Source organism: Lolium perenne, chromosome 3 (genome assembly GCF_019359855.2).
Source record: "Lolium perenne isolate Kyuss_39 chromosome 3, Kyuss_2.0, whole genome shotgun sequence".
NCBI lineage: Eukaryota > Viridiplantae > Streptophyta > Magnoliopsida > Poales > Poaceae > Lolium > Lolium perenne.
This window is the reverse complement of record NC_067246.2, coordinates 46,317,675-46,335,281: the sequence shown is the minus strand read 5'-3', so window position 1 is coordinate 46,335,281 and position 17,607 is coordinate 46,317,675. Positions and strand designations below refer to the sequence as shown.

General features: G+C 41.9%; 1 protein-coding gene and 3 long non-coding RNA genes across 4 annotated transcripts; 2 read left to right on the top strand and 2 right to left on the bottom strand.

The window, feature by feature from the left end:
• The first annotated feature begins 1,407 nt into the window (after positions 1-1,407).
• On the top strand, positions 1,408-2,199 carry LOC139837516 (uncharacterized). Its single transcript, XR_011754002.1, has 3 exons — positions 1,408-1,574; positions 1,666-1,753; positions 2,063-2,199. It is a non-coding gene; the product is annotated as an uncharacterized lncRNA (long non-coding RNA).
• Positions 2,200-2,213: 14 nt separating this feature from the next.
• Positions 2,214-3,363, top strand: LOC127338189 (uncharacterized). The gene is made up of 3 exons (XR_007874231.2): positions 2,214-2,272; positions 2,530-2,687; positions 2,898-3,363. It is a non-coding gene; the product is annotated as an uncharacterized lncRNA (long non-coding RNA).
• Positions 3,364-5,326: 1,963 nt separating this feature from the next.
• Positions 5,327-5,860, bottom strand: LOC127339289 (pectinesterase inhibitor 8-like). Its single transcript, XM_051365158.1, has one exon. It carries the CDS (start codon positions 5,858-5,860, stop codon positions 5,327-5,329), a length of 534 nt encoding a protein of 177 aa, XP_051221118.1.
• A 6,033-nt stretch (positions 5,861-11,893) lies between these two features.
• On the bottom strand, positions 11,894-12,201 carry LOC127338190 (uncharacterized). The gene is made up of 2 exons (XR_007874232.1): positions 12,132-12,201; positions 11,894-12,038 (listed from the first exon to the last, which is right to left on the bottom strand). It is a non-coding gene; the product is annotated as an uncharacterized lncRNA (long non-coding RNA).
• Positions 12,202-17,607: the final 5,406 nt, after the last annotated feature.

Here is a 17,607-nt window from a genome sequence, read left to right as displayed (position 1 = left end):
CCGATGCATGAATTCTTCCTTAAAGCAGTGAAAGAAGCAATGCGGTCCTTCATTTGAAATATTGTTGAGGAATTTGGTTCTGCTACTCGAAATGAATAAAAGTTCCAAGTTTTGTTCGATGGTGATTCTTAGGAAAGCTTATCAGCGAAGTGTTTAACACAATGATTCTGCAATGGCATTTGAGTCTTGAACTCTTGTTCTATCTATCAATTTTCGACTGACTTAAGTTAACTGCTGCCGTTCTATTGTTGAAATCATATGTTGCCAACCTGGTACATTGAGTTAATGATATTGCTCCTCAGTAGTCACTTTGTTTGTTGTCTGACAGCTGACTTACCTTTTGCTAGCTTTTTGACACATCCATGCTTATGTACTGTATGTTTCATATGATTCTACAAGGCATCATGGAAACACGAATTAGCATTTGGAATTCACGAAAATGCTTTCATAGATCAGCTGACCTATCTTTTGCTAGCTTAGTGTGCAGACACGATGAATCTTGATTTGTATATATCTGTATTTCTTATTTTCTCAGGAACCGTGGGAACATGTGTTGATTAAATTTTTTTGTTTGATAATGATTGAGATTTAGTTTCATGCTCGTCCAACTTAAGTGTGATGTGCTATCCTGATGTACAACTGTTAAGATGCCATACTACCATTAGTATTATTGCTGCTGCCCATTAGTGTTCATTGTCATGTACTCCTAGAGTAATTTGAATGGAGAAATGTCCTGCTGGGAATGACAGTTACGATCAGAACATGAAATTAATTTATACAGAGCTTACATTATAGAGTATGGGCATTACTCCAATATTGTCTTCAGTATCTTGTTTCAGAGTATAAAGTTCGAATATCTGCTGTCAACATTAGCAAGCCTTCATTCTTATTTCCTCTGTTTTGTGTACAGGAAAAGGAAGGAGTGGTGTACCCACCTATTTTTGGGAATTCACTGTTCTTGATGTCATTTCTAACCACACCTCCGTCAGAAGTCTGCCCCGTGGGCAGCGACTGAGGTCGGGCCGCCGCGTGCGCCCTGCCACCGTCCGCGCCGTGGCGGCGAGTGAGGCCGGGCCGCCGCGCACCCTGCCACCGTCCGGGCCTTCGTCTTCCACGGCGAATCGACCGCACCGCCGGCCACCCCTTCTTCCAGCTCCAAGATGTGGAGGCGACTGAGGCTGTCCGGGCCGTCGCGTTAGCTGGCCTAGGAAATACAGTGCGGCGCCATGGATGTTCCGCTCATCGCCGCAATCGGCCAGGTGGGGACATGTTGGCTCGCTCCGCCCAGCTCATCGGCGGCCCCCGGTGACCCCAGCTAGCACGCTGCTCCGAGGCCCCTCATTGACCCCCGTGGAGGCGGCGAGCGTGCTGAAGCTCAGGCTGGAGGAGGACATCGACTGCGTCATGAACCCTCTCCTCTTCGGCTCTCCTTCATTCTCGTCGGCAGAGGCAGAGGCTCAGACCTGGTCTTCCACGAATCCGCAGCTGCGAGCCTCCTCGAGCGGCCCAAGTACGGCATGCTCCTGGATTTGATGATCGACGCCCATGCCCACCTCGCCCGCGACTGGTCACTGGTATTTTGTCGTGCCCCACACTGCTCAGTTCGCGTCTGTTCAATATTTATTTCTAGGTTATAAAATTTACAAGCTCAATTTCCGTTTGTAGGCTATAGCTGTTGAGGAGTTGGAGAGGACAAAATTATATGGAGAGCAATTGCATATATTCAGAAAAGCCTTCCTGTTTTATAACATAGGTGAATCCTTTCTTTCACATATAAGTGTGCAACGAGTATTTATATATATGCTTAGACATGATAAAATTATGTAATTGACATTCTATGTACAGAAAAGAAATGGAATTCTCATTCTCAATTGTATATTTTCCTCACTTAGTTTGATCTCTTCCTCTCTTAGCTTTTGTCTATACCGGATTATTTGTCTGTGTTTGACAAATTCCCTTTTTTTGTTGGCTCTACAAAGATTCTTTATACTTCCTCTATATAGCCATTGGTGTTTTCTTTGCTCCATGGTTCTGAACTCTTGTTGTACTTGTTTTGTTTTAGGCGCAAGGATGTATTATTCTTGAGCAGCTGGAGGAGTTGATGGTCAGATAAGTAGGTGGATTCTTGGATCAGTCCACCAATTTACAGATTTAAAATATTGGGTCAAGGGTATAGCTGTTGAGAAAAGACCAACCGATTTTGGTGGAATCGTATGATGACCCTTTCAGTTTTTGGTTAGACAAAGGCCAACCATCTAAGGTGGAATCAAAGGTGATAGTTGTCTTTGGCCTATTTGCGCAGCTGTATAATTGAAACCTGTCCAATAATATAAGACATTTTGTATAGCTAAATTTTAAGTAGTAGAGATTAACTAAAAACATAAGCAATGTAATTACAACACCGCATCATGTAATAGTGAACAAACATCACATCACCTCGTATTAGTGATTCTCCACACCTATGGACGCTTAGTCTTACGTTAATACCTAAGGAAAATATTTCAGAGATTTTCTATGAAAAATTTTCAGGGTATTGGCTATTACGGAAGGAGTATTCCATAGAGAAAATTAATCCAGAGAGCACATAACTTGGCAAAATGAAATTCTGGACCAGCATCACATGAAATTGTGAAGGCATTACTGGACACACAATCTAGAGTAACTCAAGTGAGCAACAAAGCTGGCAGGTACACCCTTTGTCCCTCTCGGTGTAATTCAAGATGTGCATGCACACTTCTTTCTGTATTGTAAGAATGCATTGTTACTGATATCTGAGAGTGAACACATCGACTTCATTGCTTTTCAGGGTGAATGCATTCTTACAATAACATAATGTCTTCCATTATCCGCGCAAGTAGTAGGAGTAAAATGGTGGCTAATTAGAAATATTTATGTAGTGGTGTCGATGTGTTCACTGCTCTTTCTGGTGCTGTTGGAGCTCTATATGGTACACTGCATGGTGGCGCAAATGAGGTAAACTTTATTGAGCTTCCTCCTTGTTGATGCATTTAAGCGATACATTATTCAGGATCTATTAGTCTTTGTTGTTTAGGAGAATAGGAACCCATCTCATGTACTCACTGCCTTCCGAGACGTAGGGTTTTATAGCACCCATGTCGGGTTGCCGTACTTCCGCACCAAGGCCATAGCACCCATGTAGCGACGCATCTTGTCACGTGGACCACCGATAAATGTTCCCGGCAACATTGTACGCTTTCCAATAGCATCGGCACTACCCTGAACATCTGTTGAGCTCACCTATGAACATGTGGTAGTCATAGAGTTAAAAAAATACTAAAGATAGTCATCAAGATGATGATTGCCTTGACATGCATTAACATCATTTTTGAACGGTATCATAGAGTTAAAAATAAAGAAAGAGCTTAAGCAAGGTGATGAATTGCCTTACCTGAGCGTTGTCTCCTGATTCACTCTCTTTCTTATCATTTTCCACAATCTCTCCCATCTGAATATCAATCGAACACATATGTGAAAGGTAGTCATGGAGTTAAAAAAATAATAAGATAGTTAGGAACATGATGAATTAGTTTGTGAATAGTTTAATTTATACTGTTGTATTTCTTCTCTAATTCTTAATCACACATATATACCTTTATATCTGAAACAGTTTATAGTTTTTGACCTGGTCCGTGATACGCTAAAGAAAAGTTATATCATCTGGTAGCTTGGCACTTCAAACAGGGTAGAAGCCAGGGTTGGGCAAGCTTGTGGCTAGTCCAGCCTGATCATATACTCTACTGGGCATTGGGCTGGGCAAAAAAAAATCACAAGCTTGCCCCATTCCTGGCTCTAGTCCTAGGCCCTGGGTGAAAGCCTAGCTGCCCCAGGTCTGTTTCCACCCCTGAATTCAAGCCCCTCAAATTATAGTTAGGAGAGGCTAAATGGTATCACAACAGAAATTCACTGGGTTATAGATGGTCCTATACATGATCTTTTCTTGCTTTTTAGTTAAGCAAGAGATTCATCTCGAAACTGTTACAGCTGATGTTCATGCATTATGATTATAATGACTGTAATGGTGCTGTACAACTCTACTTAATTCTACTCCTGGTGTTAAATAATAAATAATTATTAATACATCAGTTGCTGCCCTGATGGAATGACTTTGCAACGTAAACGGTTAAAAATACTTCAGTTCTTGCGAGATTCCAGAAAAAAGCATGTCTGATTCGAGAGGGGGAGAGGGTGTTACATACCTGAACTCCCTGCTCTGATGATCCGCCTTTTTGATTCAATGAAATTCGGGAGGGGCAGGTTGAACTCCAAATACACGAGATCTCTAGCCCGAGCCAGGGTTCAGTGTACCCTTTATATGGGGCGTTTATGGGAAATGTTTTAATTACCATAGCGTAATTTAGGGATTTATTATGTAATTTGTGGGAAGGTGATATTACATACCTGAGGAAGGTAATTTGTAAGATTACCATAGCGTGATTCCTGGGCTGATGGTTTTGTAACATTGCGGCCCGGGCTGATTAAATGCGCGAGTTGATATTGTGGGAAGGTTAGGACGACCAAAGTGCTGGATTGCAGCGTGATTTCATATTGACTGTTTCGAAAATGGTAAGAAATCCATGCCTTTATGTGACGTCATCATATTGAGAAAATTCAGGAGACACGAATATTTAGTTGATCTGATTGACATTCCTTTTGCCAATTTACCAAAAATTATGCTATATTTATTAACAGATCCGAGAACTTCCATATTATGCTCTGTTTTCCAATAAGATTTCCAATAAGATTTTTAAGAACTTCCATAAGACTATATTGCGCTGACATGAAGTTTGCCATGTTCCAAATGATTATGTGAGATGTACATCACGTCAGTCTGGGCCGTGTGATGGCATGTAACCTTGTTACGTGATTTGTGGAGATGCGGTTTGGAACAGTTTTTGGAAAGTTATCTCTATACTGTAAATATCACGGGATTTGTGGAGTTATTATTGACGTATTGGGCCTGGCCCATGTGGAGGACGGACAAACGACGAAACGTATTGACGAAAGGAAACGACGAAACGACGAAACGGATTGACGTATTGGCAGATGGCGGAATAAGGAACCAATTGAGTCTTTTTAAGTAGTAGAGAAATTCAGTTCTGCTATATCAATGAGAAGACAAATCTTTTACCCTGTTCAAAAAAGAAAAGAAAATGAAAACGATGATACCGGCAAGCAGAAAGAAAACATGATAGGGTAATTAATTAATTACTAGGAAATGATATTATTAAAAACAAGAAATGGATGGATGAAATAAATTAAAATTTTCACCACTCTATTCTCTTGTGAATACAAATCTCATATGTTTTCACTTGATGAGGTTGGTGATGGCCGTGCAGATGATTGCAAGCTGCACGGAGTCCTCACTTCGCTTCATGAGCGGCGAACGAACTCCAGCCTTGACAAAGGCGTTGTCACACTGTTGCGTAAACTGGATGGCTTGCGCCGCCTTCTTCCTCCCTAGGTCATAGTGGCGCCAGTTAAGTTCATCAGCCGCATCAGCGAATGCTAGCCCCATCTGATCGTACACCTTATGGCATTGCCCTAGCGGCACCTTCAACTTATCATCTGTGCCAGGCTTGGCTAGCATGTCCTCAATCTCAGCTTTTGCATCACCAGCGTTGCTGCCACCGAGCAACGCTGTGATCTTGGCAAGGCCCCACGCATCTGCGCTGGCACTTTCAGGGTGGCCAAGGAGTTCCGATACACAAAAATCATAGTTGACACGCTTGTCAATGTTAGCCGCTGCCTTGCATGTTGTTTGTGGTGTCCCATGGACACCACTCACAATGAAGAAAGCAGCAACAACAATAAGAAGGACAAGCTTACCTATTTCTGCCATCATCGACAAGTGCTCTCAGGTGCTACTAAGTTTATCTGGATCAAGAGTATTGTGTGATCTTGCGCAAAGTTTAGACAAGAAGGGCTTGTCTACTTATAGTATCATAAGCAAGGTTGAGATATGAGATATTTGTCTATTATTTATTTGTAATAAATACTAATTAAAGTTTTGCAATAATAAATTAAATGTAGCGATGTAAATAGTACGTATCGATATGTTTCGACCAGATCCGCTGAATGGTAGATTTTTTGTGGTGTAAATATATTAAATGTATCGATATCTTTTAGATAATATATGATACTTTTTTAGATACCGGTGTATATAAATATGTACTTATATTATGGAAACATTTTCTGACAACTGTACAATAAATATTATTAGTAGCTATTAGGATTTTTTTTGCGGAAACAAAAACTAATACGAAAAGTCCAGAAAGAAAAATGGACAAACATATGTCAAAAAACAAATATAGATCAAATGCAGTGCGGGCATAGAGCGATGCAGATGTGGATGGAGATGCCAAGAATGAACCAAGGTGGATGGATACCGCACTCCCCTCGTGGCATGGACAAAGCAGGTAAAGAGCCCATAGCACTGCCTCCCACACATCATGATCCGGGCATGGAGATTCGAACACACACCTCTAAAATTGTGCATCCGTTTTATGCCTTTCACAATGGGTTGTATCTTAGCCAGATATCCTATATAGTAGTATATGGTAAGAGACAGTACCCACAATTTATTGTACTCCCTCTCTCACAGTTTATTAGGCGTCTGCGTATCCCTAGGTCCCAAATTTAATCAAGTTAGCATCAATTATATGTTATAAAATTATATCATTAGAAAGTTTAGATATTCTATTTTCTAATGATATAATTTTTATATTATATAATTTAAATTATATAGGGCAAATTGGCGATCTAGGGATACGGAAAAGACTAGTAAACTGAGATGGAGGGAGTAACTTAGGTGTTCTATCTACATTTAATAATTTTAGGAATATGCATGCATGTGATTGAGCTAGCAATGCATTTTGCCTATGGTTTTGTGCAAGAGTTGTATCTTAACTAAGATACAACATCACTCTCTTTCATCATTTAATGTAATGCCACATAAGAGCAAGTATAACAAGTCTTAGTCAGCTGACTATAAGAATTAAAATAGTATATTATTGCTTAGTTGGAGGAGAGCGAGGAGGAGAGATAAGAAGAGTGAGCTCTTAAGCAAGAGCCAGCTCTAGCACGTATTTCTAGGCACTTTGTAAGAGTGAAAGATGGGCCATATATTGATAAAGTACTACATTTTTGTAGCTCACTATTATATGTGTTGGCTCTAAGTTGGCTATAGATGACATAGCACTTGGCTTATAGCCAGCAGCTGGCTACAGTATTGGAATTGCTCTAAGCAAAGTATCTAGGATACCGCGCTAAGATACCCCCATTGTGAACAGCCTTATGATCGCGCATGGACATTATCTGTTGAGGAACGTGTGTATTAGATGGAGTAAATGGTGGTGGTGATTTAATAGTGACACAAATTTCATTATCTACTATGGATTTTAACTTTCTTTTGTTACCTCCCTAGGGATGAAGTGAATGCAAAATTAAATTAAAGGCGAAAAGACAGCTGCCGCCTCTCCAAAACCCTACCCGTTTCCACTTCAGCCTCCTCCATAGATCGGTTCCCCCTCTTCCGGTCGGCTTCGCCGGCGTCGGAGGAGTGGGGAACCCTATCTATGCGTGGAGTTTTCAGTAAAAGTAGTGTTTTCAGTTGATTATGTTAGGTTTTGGTAGTCGTCTTCTTGTTGGTTCCCCTCAATGTAGATGACATCGTCTGCAATAAGTGATCTTCGGGCTTTCGTTCGACGACGAGATCTCCTTACCGATGTCAATGGTGGTGTTGAAAGATTACAATCCTCTAGGTGTGGGCTTTCAGATCTTGCTTCGCCAGATTGATTTTGGATCTTTTTTCGTTGTTGCCGCGAGGAGGATTATCCTCGCAGTTTTTGTCCCGACTACTACGTCCTCGACAATGGTGATTCGTACTCTCGGCTCTCCATCGACAATGACAATAAAGCTAGTCGGTTGTTATTCCCTGACATACTGGTGTTGGTACTCTTGCCGATGTTGAATGACTGCTTTAGTGGTTGCGTGCGTGCAGGCAGCCTTGGCATTACGACTCAAAAAATTATGGGAGAACTTTCATCGGTATTTACAGGTCTATGGTTCGTTATCTATCTTTGGTTGCCTTCAGAAGAGTACAAGAATGCGGTGTGGAAGAAAAAAGAATTTGAAAACATCAAAGATTTGTTACTATCTTTTAGACTTTATTTTGTAAGCGTTGGAGTCAGTTCATGTATCTCTATCATGTATTATTTGTTACTATAAATATATATGGTATTGATTGATAAAAAATGTTGGCAGCTACGCCGAGGGCCGGGTCTGCGCCGACGACCCACGTGGCTCTGCCGAGGCGGATCTTTCCCGAGGAGCTACGCCGAGGGCTGCCCTCGATATAGCCTACGCCGAGGGTTTCCAGCTGCCGAGCCATTCCTGTAGTGAATTATTGGACTCCCAGACAAAATATTCATTTTCAGGAGAGACACCAGGCCATCACGTAGAAATCAACACCGCGTGTCCGAGCTTTCAACAATGGCGACCCATGAGTAATGGGAACCGTACTACGTGCATGCTCCAGCACATAGCTAGTCAAGCTCAAGAAGGCCAAAATACAAGCAACCAACCAGTCAAGCCAGCCGACAGGTTGTAGTAGCACCGGGCACGGGCAGTCTCATCGTAGTTAGTATCATTGGAGATTGGAGTCGACGACTGATTATGAACGTAGACCACGCGCATGATCGGAGATCGACCTGCGGGAAGGGCGCTGGGCGCCAACCGTGTCCGTCGCTCTCGCCGTTCGAACGCTGTCGAACGGTCATGACGAACCGCGAGCACTCCCTTATTATAAAACTCTATCTATATAGAATCTCATAACGCCCAATGAACTCCCTCTATAACCATGTGTTTGTCTAATAGATGTGTTATCTCATCGTCTGCTTTGTAGGGTCGGGTGGTAGAGTAAGAGATGCCATAGGAGAGCCGAGTGCTAGTGACTTCTTCAATAATTTGATCTACTTTTACCTGGTTCTTATGTCACAACTTTCGAGGAAACAGTGTTGTAGGATCTACATAATTCCACAAACAAATGGCCAATAAGATTCTATATAGATAGTTGTGGTGCCATGCTATATGGATTCCTATGGGTTAGTACAGAAGAGAAAACCATATATTTTTCTCTAATGCCATGTTAAAGGAAGTGAAATAAAGCGACCATCAAAGAACGTTGACAAACTCTAGAGCTACGTAGAACAACTCTGAAATCTCCATCTTCAACCCCGGCAATAGCATCTCAGTATTCTTCCATGCTCCGCGTAAAGAATTCAGAAAAGGTCAAATATGAACAAGCTTGAATAACCACTAAGGTTGTGAATAGGTGCATGAAACACCCACCACAAGAGGTTAGAATGTTGAATACACAACAGCTCGGACACATTCCTCACAAGTAGACTGGCCAAGGAGAATCTCAAGATGATGACATGGCGAAACAGAAGAAATCAGTCCATTACTAGCTCCTCAATATCAGCCACGAAAGCCGTGTTGGAGTGGGGTGGAAGTTGTTCAAATGACACCAGCTTGACCTTTAAAGACTTCGACTGGGATGTACACAAAAAAGTAAAGGGGAAAAAGATACTACACGCCATGGATGCCATGAATTTAAGACAGGGAAAAAGAAGGAAAAGCACCTCATGTTTCTCTATCCCTAGAATTCTGGGAGAATGACTCATATAACATACTAGTAATTTCAATGGAGTCCACGTAGACAATTCTTTGGAATTCTTTTGCTCCAAACGGTGTCGCGCCGATTTTTTTCTCTTCCTCAAGAGTTTGGATCCTGGCTCTCATTTTCGTGGAGCCAAACTGGGCCTAAATGGCTCGTATTGACGTACCAGGGTGGATGCTCGAACAAGCCCTACTAATATGGACATCGTATTTTTTAGCCACTCGTTCTTATTTGCTGCCATCAGGCCTCATCTTTGTATGGGCCAGGCCGGCCAGTACGTCGCCGATCAAACTGCAGTTGCTTATCTATCATGTTTTTTGTCCATTACTACTTCCCAAAGATCGATCGTGTAGGTGTGTAGCCGGTTAAACCCTGGAGCCAAGAGCATAGCTTGGACATGGCGAATGGTAGACAAAGCAACCTTTTTTTAGTCCCACATCGGGGAGCTAGAGGAATGGGACCTGCTTCATAAGAGCGTCCGGCCGAGCAAGCGATGTGCCCGAATGGAGGCACGCCCACCGCACGGGGAAACTCGTGACGTGGCGGTGGCATGTGCGATATGCACATTTAGCAGATACAAAATCAAGATTGATCAAAACTGCCACCGTGTGATGACACTAGCGCATGACAGATGCGCTTTACTATTTTTGGCCTTCTCTTGTCTTTCTTAGTCCCCTCCCATCGTCAGCAAAAGGAAACCCAGCGTGCAATTTCCGAATTATCAGCCATCCATTTTTTTCACCTTTGCATACTAGAGTTTTAGTGAGGATTAGCGGGGATAATCCGCTCGAATTTTTATATCCCCACTTATCACCAATGCATGTTTGGTGCTAGAGTATGAGAGAGTTTAATCCCCACTTTCCCCCCAAATTTTAGTGTAATTTTTTCAATCCCCAATACTCTACACTTACCTAGTGGATTGGGGATGGGGTTTTGTGGGGATTGGGTGACAGCAGTAATTCACCCAATACTCTAGAGTATTATCCCCAGTATTCCCCACTGATACACTAGTACCAAACAAGGCCTTAAGAGCATTTAAAAATTATATAATTCATCATCTCCACCGCTGGTCACATTTTACAATGATTTTATTTTTTCCATGTGTCCATCTTCTATGTGAAGGAAAAAAACATGATCTTTTTTCCTTCCCATAAGTAGTTTTCTACCAATATATATTTTTAAGTTGGAATAGGAACTCGTCAAATTTATCTTTCAAACAAAATTATTATTAGATGGTTCCAGTTCTTGTCGCATATTTCATTATTCTATTTACCAACTATATATGGGATGCATTCCATTAAGTTTATTATTTGCTAGGGATTTTGGATATCAATAAAAATGGATAAATTCAAAAGTAACTACATAAGCCATTTGACAATCCAAAAGGAATTCACGTTTTACGAACAAAAATAATGAAAGAACTTCATATATCCTGAAAGACCACATTTATGGATGGTTTTGGCGACCAGAATTATGATGAGGAGAATATTAGCAGCCTGTGTAACCTTATGTTGAACGTGCGGTAAAACAATTGTACAACAGCATTTTCCCAGTTTTAGCGTGCGCGTTTGCGAATCATTTCACCGGGTGCTACAATGTTTAGCATGCGCTAAACGCGTCGATTCCAGGTGCTGTAAATGAAGCGCTGGTGCATGCACAAACATAAAACAATAACTACAAGGTGCTATGAAGATCACATACAGTCAACTAAATAAAATAAAAATACTTTATTACAACTGTACGAAATGCAGCGAGATCGTGGCGGCGATTTGGCGACGGCAAAGCGGTTATTTGGACGCCTGGATGCACGTGCGCCAAATATCCAGCGCGCTGGGCCGCAATTTCGCGCGCTGGAAACAAATTAGCGCACCGTGCGTCTGTTGGAGCGAATTATTTCGGCGCCAGAGCGCTAAAATGGCGGTTTTTACCGCAAGGGCGCCTTTTCGTGCGTCTGTTGGAGATGCTCTAAGGCTAATTTTCTTCAAAATTGATCGATGCATTTTCACTAGCTAGGTGTGTGCACTAGCACTCACATTAGGTAGAATATAGTCTTAGGTGATTTATTTACTAATACTATGTTTCTAATTGCTTCTATCTATGTAGGTGAGTTCACATTTAGGCTAGAAAAGTTGCTCAAAAATTAATATCTAGGACACATAAATTATATGTAGTACACCCTCCCTTCAACAAAGATGTCTCAACTTTGTTTAAATTTACATTTATGTAGACATACTATTTTGTATAGATCAAATTTGAAACATCCTTTAATGGACAAAGGGAGTAACCGACCACACCTAACAAAATTTGCAAGCACAACTCATAGCCTCGGTGCCAGCAACTACAAGTAAACAAAGTTTATGTGTTAGATTTTATATAGACATACTATACTGTATAGATCAAATTTGCTAGACTGTGAGAATGAAGTGGAGACCATTGACGGAGCACCGGAAGGCGGCTACGAGTTGGTCTATGAAGAACCTGATCTATCCGGAGGAGTGGAACTGTGGAAGGTGTGGACTATGAGATAGTCTACGGGCCCGATAACAATGAGGCGGAACAGTAGTGTCATACCCTAGTGTCATAGAGCCGAGCAACGTAGAAACTTACCTAAATAAGTTGCTGAGCTCAGTTTACTATTTATGCTGGTTTGTAATGAACTTAAGTAGTATCTTAAGGTGTTCTCATCGGACCTGTGAGAATACCAACTTGTTAAGTCTGTGACTGTAATATAATCTCGAGTGATATGATCTGCAATGTTTCTGTTGTACCACTCTGAGGGATGTGATATTTGTGAAGAAGTCCCTTCATGAAGATCATATCAACGACTTGTATACTACAACATGCAGTGGTATGCTGGGTCACCGCAACTGTACGGACGATGGACCTACATTCAAATTACTATCGTGCCCCCGCTTACGGACATGTATGAAAAGACATCCACCGTTGTTGTATTTGATGGGCCCAAAAAAATTCCAAGGGTGGAGCACCGGAGCAGAAGTAATTACCGAGAAGAGCAGATACTTGATATACTTATGTGCAATTATGGATGCGTTGGCGTAGTAGTCCCTCTGCTTCAGATCAAAAGCACTCTCGTCGGCTCAAATGAGAGTGTCAAGCGTCAAGGTAGTAGTTAAAGCTAACAAAATCGAACGATCCAGACACTTCCTTCGGCTGCTCCACTGTCAAACCCGGCAACCGTGAGTCGGCCCTGCTCCTCATTTTCAGGGAAGAATCCCCATACACCAAAGGATACATGAACCTGTCCAGCGAGGCCATTAGCTCTTACTACTACTCATCTGCACAATCTCGATGGAGGGGTAATCGAGGCCTGCACGGTCATGCACGTAGTCGCTACGATAGGGAAATTATAGGCACACAAAAGAAACTTGGTCGCATGAGAGAGACGGAAGGGTTGAGAACTCTATATGTGTTTCGTCTCTCGTCTTCCGACATAGCTTGGAAGAGGAGCCGTCGACTGAAACGCCATACGTTGGAAGGTAGTGACACGCGGCGAGCATGCATACGCACACCGACACATACTCAACTCAGTTGGTGCGCTAAGAAAAAAATATTTTTCCACAAAACCGATTTCTAACTCAAATTCGAGTCACGAAACGCAACACCGTGCGCGCGATGCATGTCGAGGAGGTATGGACAATGGAGGGGGAGTGTGCATAAACTCCTTTTCTTCTCACTCACTCAGTGGAGCTACAACAGCTGCAATATAAGGAGCTCCAACTCTTTCTCAACTAGTAATATGTGAGACTAAACTCTATCTCACATACCCACCAAGCTGCCATAATAGATGGGCCGTGAGATTTTAGTAATTGTAGGCTATTTGGGTTCTCTATATGGGTATCAGCGCATATAGATCTAACAACCTCACCGGATCTCAGAGGCGCTATCATATGGCACATTAGTTTCATTCATTATTTAATATACATGCACTTCCGTGTAGATTGTTAACTTGAAATCTACCTGGATAAGGAGCTATGTTTGACTACAACTGAACAACGAGCTTTTTGCAGCAAGTTTCACTCAATGTCAACACGGTATTAGGCTACCAAAGACCTCCCCTGAGGTGGATCATATAATTCATACTCATAGGTCTTTCATGAGCTTACTAGAGGTTCACTAAAATCTCAAGCACTGTGACCAGCAATGCCGCTCATACAAGTGTGTTCTTTAAAGTTCCCCTTGTAGGATAGCGTCTTCGCTAATCAAGAGCTAAATGGAACATATTAAGGCATAGTCAATTTGCTTTACAATAGCTATGAGATAATTACATCTGCAGCGGAGTGGGAGTGTAAATTCCTCTCAACTCAGTTGATTCGGATTGTTTTCCCGGGTCCTAATTTATGGAATCTTCGATCCCATAGGTTGGATTCTCCCTCAACAACTCACGTGGGTCTCAAACCCATCTTCCTCAATGCAAAATCTACCATGTTTCTTGATAGTCCTTCTATAAAAGGATCTTCCAGATTATTAGTTGTTTGGACTAATTCAAACCTATAACTCTAGTGTTTTTTTAGTTTTCTGACAGACTTCATTCTTATCTTAACATGTTTTAAACTCTTCATATTATCCTTAGAATTTTTCAGTTTGATAATCAGATTTTTGTTTCATAGTTTGTGAAGATCGCCTTGTAGGATAGTGTCTTCGCAAATCAAGAGCCAAATAGAACATATTAAGGCATAGTCATTTTTCTTTAGAGTTGCTATGAGAGAATTGCATCTACATCGGAGTGGAGATTGTAAAGTTTCTCTCAACTTAATTGATCTGGACATGGGTCCTAATTCACGAGTTCTTCGAGCACATAGGTTGGGTTCCCCGTCGACAACTCACGTGGGTCTCAAACCCATCTTCCTAAATGCAAGAGCTATCATGTTTCTTGATAGTACTTTTGTGAAAGGATCTTTCACGTTCTTTGTTGTTTGGAGATAATTCAAAGCTATAACTCTAGGGTTTTCAGTGTTCTCACAAACTTCACTCTTCTCTTAACATGATTTAAAAACTCTTCATATTATCCTTAGAACTGTTCATTTTGACAATCACATTTTGGTTTTCCCGGTTCATGAGGATATCCGATTTTGTTTTTTCAACTGTAGGCAACTCCATCAAGATCCCAACCATTCCGCTTCAATGGTAGTTATGCATAATGTTGTGAGTTCTGCTTCCATTGTTGACCCCGTTAAGATGGTCTTCTTGCAAAACTTTCAGGAAACAACACCACCAACAAGAGTGAGTACATATTCACTTGTGGCCTTCATCTCATTTGCATCTAAGATCCAATTTGAATCACTATACCTTTCAAGTACCTTTGGAGCTCCGATATAATTAATTCCATAGCGCATGGTTCCCTTTAGCTAGGTAACATATTACTCTCTCAAGAGCATACTTCTTGTGACAGTAAAGCACACGTCCGTTGGGAACCCCAAGAGGAAGGTATGATGAGTACAGCAGCGAGTTTTCCCTCAGTAAGAAACCAAGGTTATCGAACCAGTAGAAGATGAAGATCACGTGAAGGTTGTTGGTGAAGGAGTGTAGTGCGGCGCAACACCAGGGATTCCGGTGCCAACGTGGAACCTGCACAACACAATCAAACTACTTTGCCCCAACTTGACAGTGAGGTTGTCAATTTCACCGGCTTGCTGAAAACAAAGGATTAAACGTATGGTGTGGAAAATGATGTTTGCTTGCAGAAAATAAGAGAGAACAATGATTGCAGTACGTTGTATTTCAGATGTAAAAGAATGGACCGGGGTCCACAGTTCACTAGTGGTGTCTCTCCAATAAGATAAATAACATGTTGGATAAACAAATTACAGTTGGGCAATTGACAAATAAAGAGGGCATAACAATGCACATACATATCATGATGACTACCGTGAGATTTACTTAGGGCATTACGACAAAGAACATAGACCGCCATCTAGCATGCATCTATGCCTAAAAAGTCCACCTTCGGGTTAGCATCCGCACCCCTTCCAGTATTAAGTTGCAAACAACAGACAATTGCATTAAGTACTGTGCGTAATGTAAACAATACAAATATCCTTAGACAAAGCATTGATGTTTTATCCCTAGTGGCAACAACACATCCACAACCTTAGGACTTTCTGTCACTGTCCCAGATTCAATGGAGACATGAACCCACTATCTAGCATAAATACCCCCTCTTGGAGTTACAAGTATCAACTTGGCCAGAGCCTCTACTAGCAACGGAGAGCATGCAAGATCATAAACAACACATATAAGATAGATCTATAATCAACTTGACATAGTATTCCATATTCATCGAATCCCAACAAACACAACATGTAGCATTACAAATAGATGATCTTGATCATGATAGGCAGCTCACAAGATCTAAACATGATGGCATAATAGGAGAAGACAACCATCTAGCTACTGACCCATAGTCCAAGGATGAACTACTCACGTATCAGTCCGGAGGCGGGCATGGTGATGTAGAGCCCTCCGGTGATGATTCCCCTCTCCGGCAGGGTGCCGGAGGAGATCTTCTGAACCCCCCCGAGTTGGGGTTGACGGCGGCGGCGTCTCTGGAACTGTTCTGGTATTTTGGCTCTCGGTACTAGGGTTTTCGGAGACGAAGGAATAAATAGGCGAAGGGGCAGCATCGGGGGAGCCAGGGGGCTCCCTCCCCACACCTTGGCGCGGCAGTGGGGCCCCCCATGCCGCGCTATGGGGTGGGCCCCCTGCTGCCCTTCCTCGACTCTTCTTTGGTCTTCTGGAACACTCCGTGGAAAATAGGGCCGTGGGCTTTTGTTTCGTCTAATTCCGAGAATATTTGTAAACCAACTTTTCTGAAATCAAAAACAGCAGAAAACATGAACTGGCACTGTGGCATCTTGTTAATAGGTTAGTCTCAGAAAATGCATAAAAACATTATAAAGTGTGAATAAAACATGTAGGTATTGTCATAAAACTAGCATGGAACATAAGAAATTATAGATACGTTGGAGACATATCACATACCAATGGTCATCTCCATGATTGGCCACAAACCGACTAATTTTGCTCGCAGCAAACGAGATGTCAGGGCTCGTAGTGCATGCTAAATACATGAGTGCACCAATGTTTTGAGAGTATCTCAATTGATCTATAGTGTTCTTCTCATTCTTTCGAAGCAACACACTAGGATAATAAGGTGTGAGAAAAGATTTGCACTCACCATAGCCAAATCTAATCAACACCTTTGGAACATAATGTTATTCCACAAGTGTGATTCCATTATTTTCATCTCTCAGCAACTTGATGTTCAAGATCAGCTTCTCCAAGAGCTTTTATCTCGGAACATTGAGATAGCAAGATTTTGACCTTTTTAATCACTTCTAGATTTGTCCCAAAAAAACAGTGTTTGTCATCCGCATACAAGCATATGACAACTCCCTCGCCCCCACCATGATGGCAAGAAAGCCCACAGCTGTCAAAATTCTTTCTAACTTCTCATGACATTTCTTAGGAACTTGTTTGAGGTGAAAATTGCCTAAACAACTAAGGTTTTTGGATATTCAAGTTATTAGGCATTTTCTTAGCGAGTTCAATTATCGAAAGCACAACTAGATATGCACTAGCAGACTTAATGCATTAGATTAAGCACATCTAGCAGATATCAATAAGAAACAAATAATATTGCAAGGTAGCAGATGAAAAGCACGTACTTGCGACCGGGAAGGTCGCTCTAGTAGTAGCATCACCATGACCACGGTTTATGTCATCCATGGTGTTGTCGAAGTCGCCGGATCTGTTGAGGAAGTAAGCCGATAAGGAAGCAGACACAGAGGCGAGCAATCACGCCGAGACGCTTCCCAAAAATCTTATTGCCTGTCTCCCCGTGCAGTATCTCGACGGCCGGATTTCAGAGGCCTGCTCTGTCGGACTGT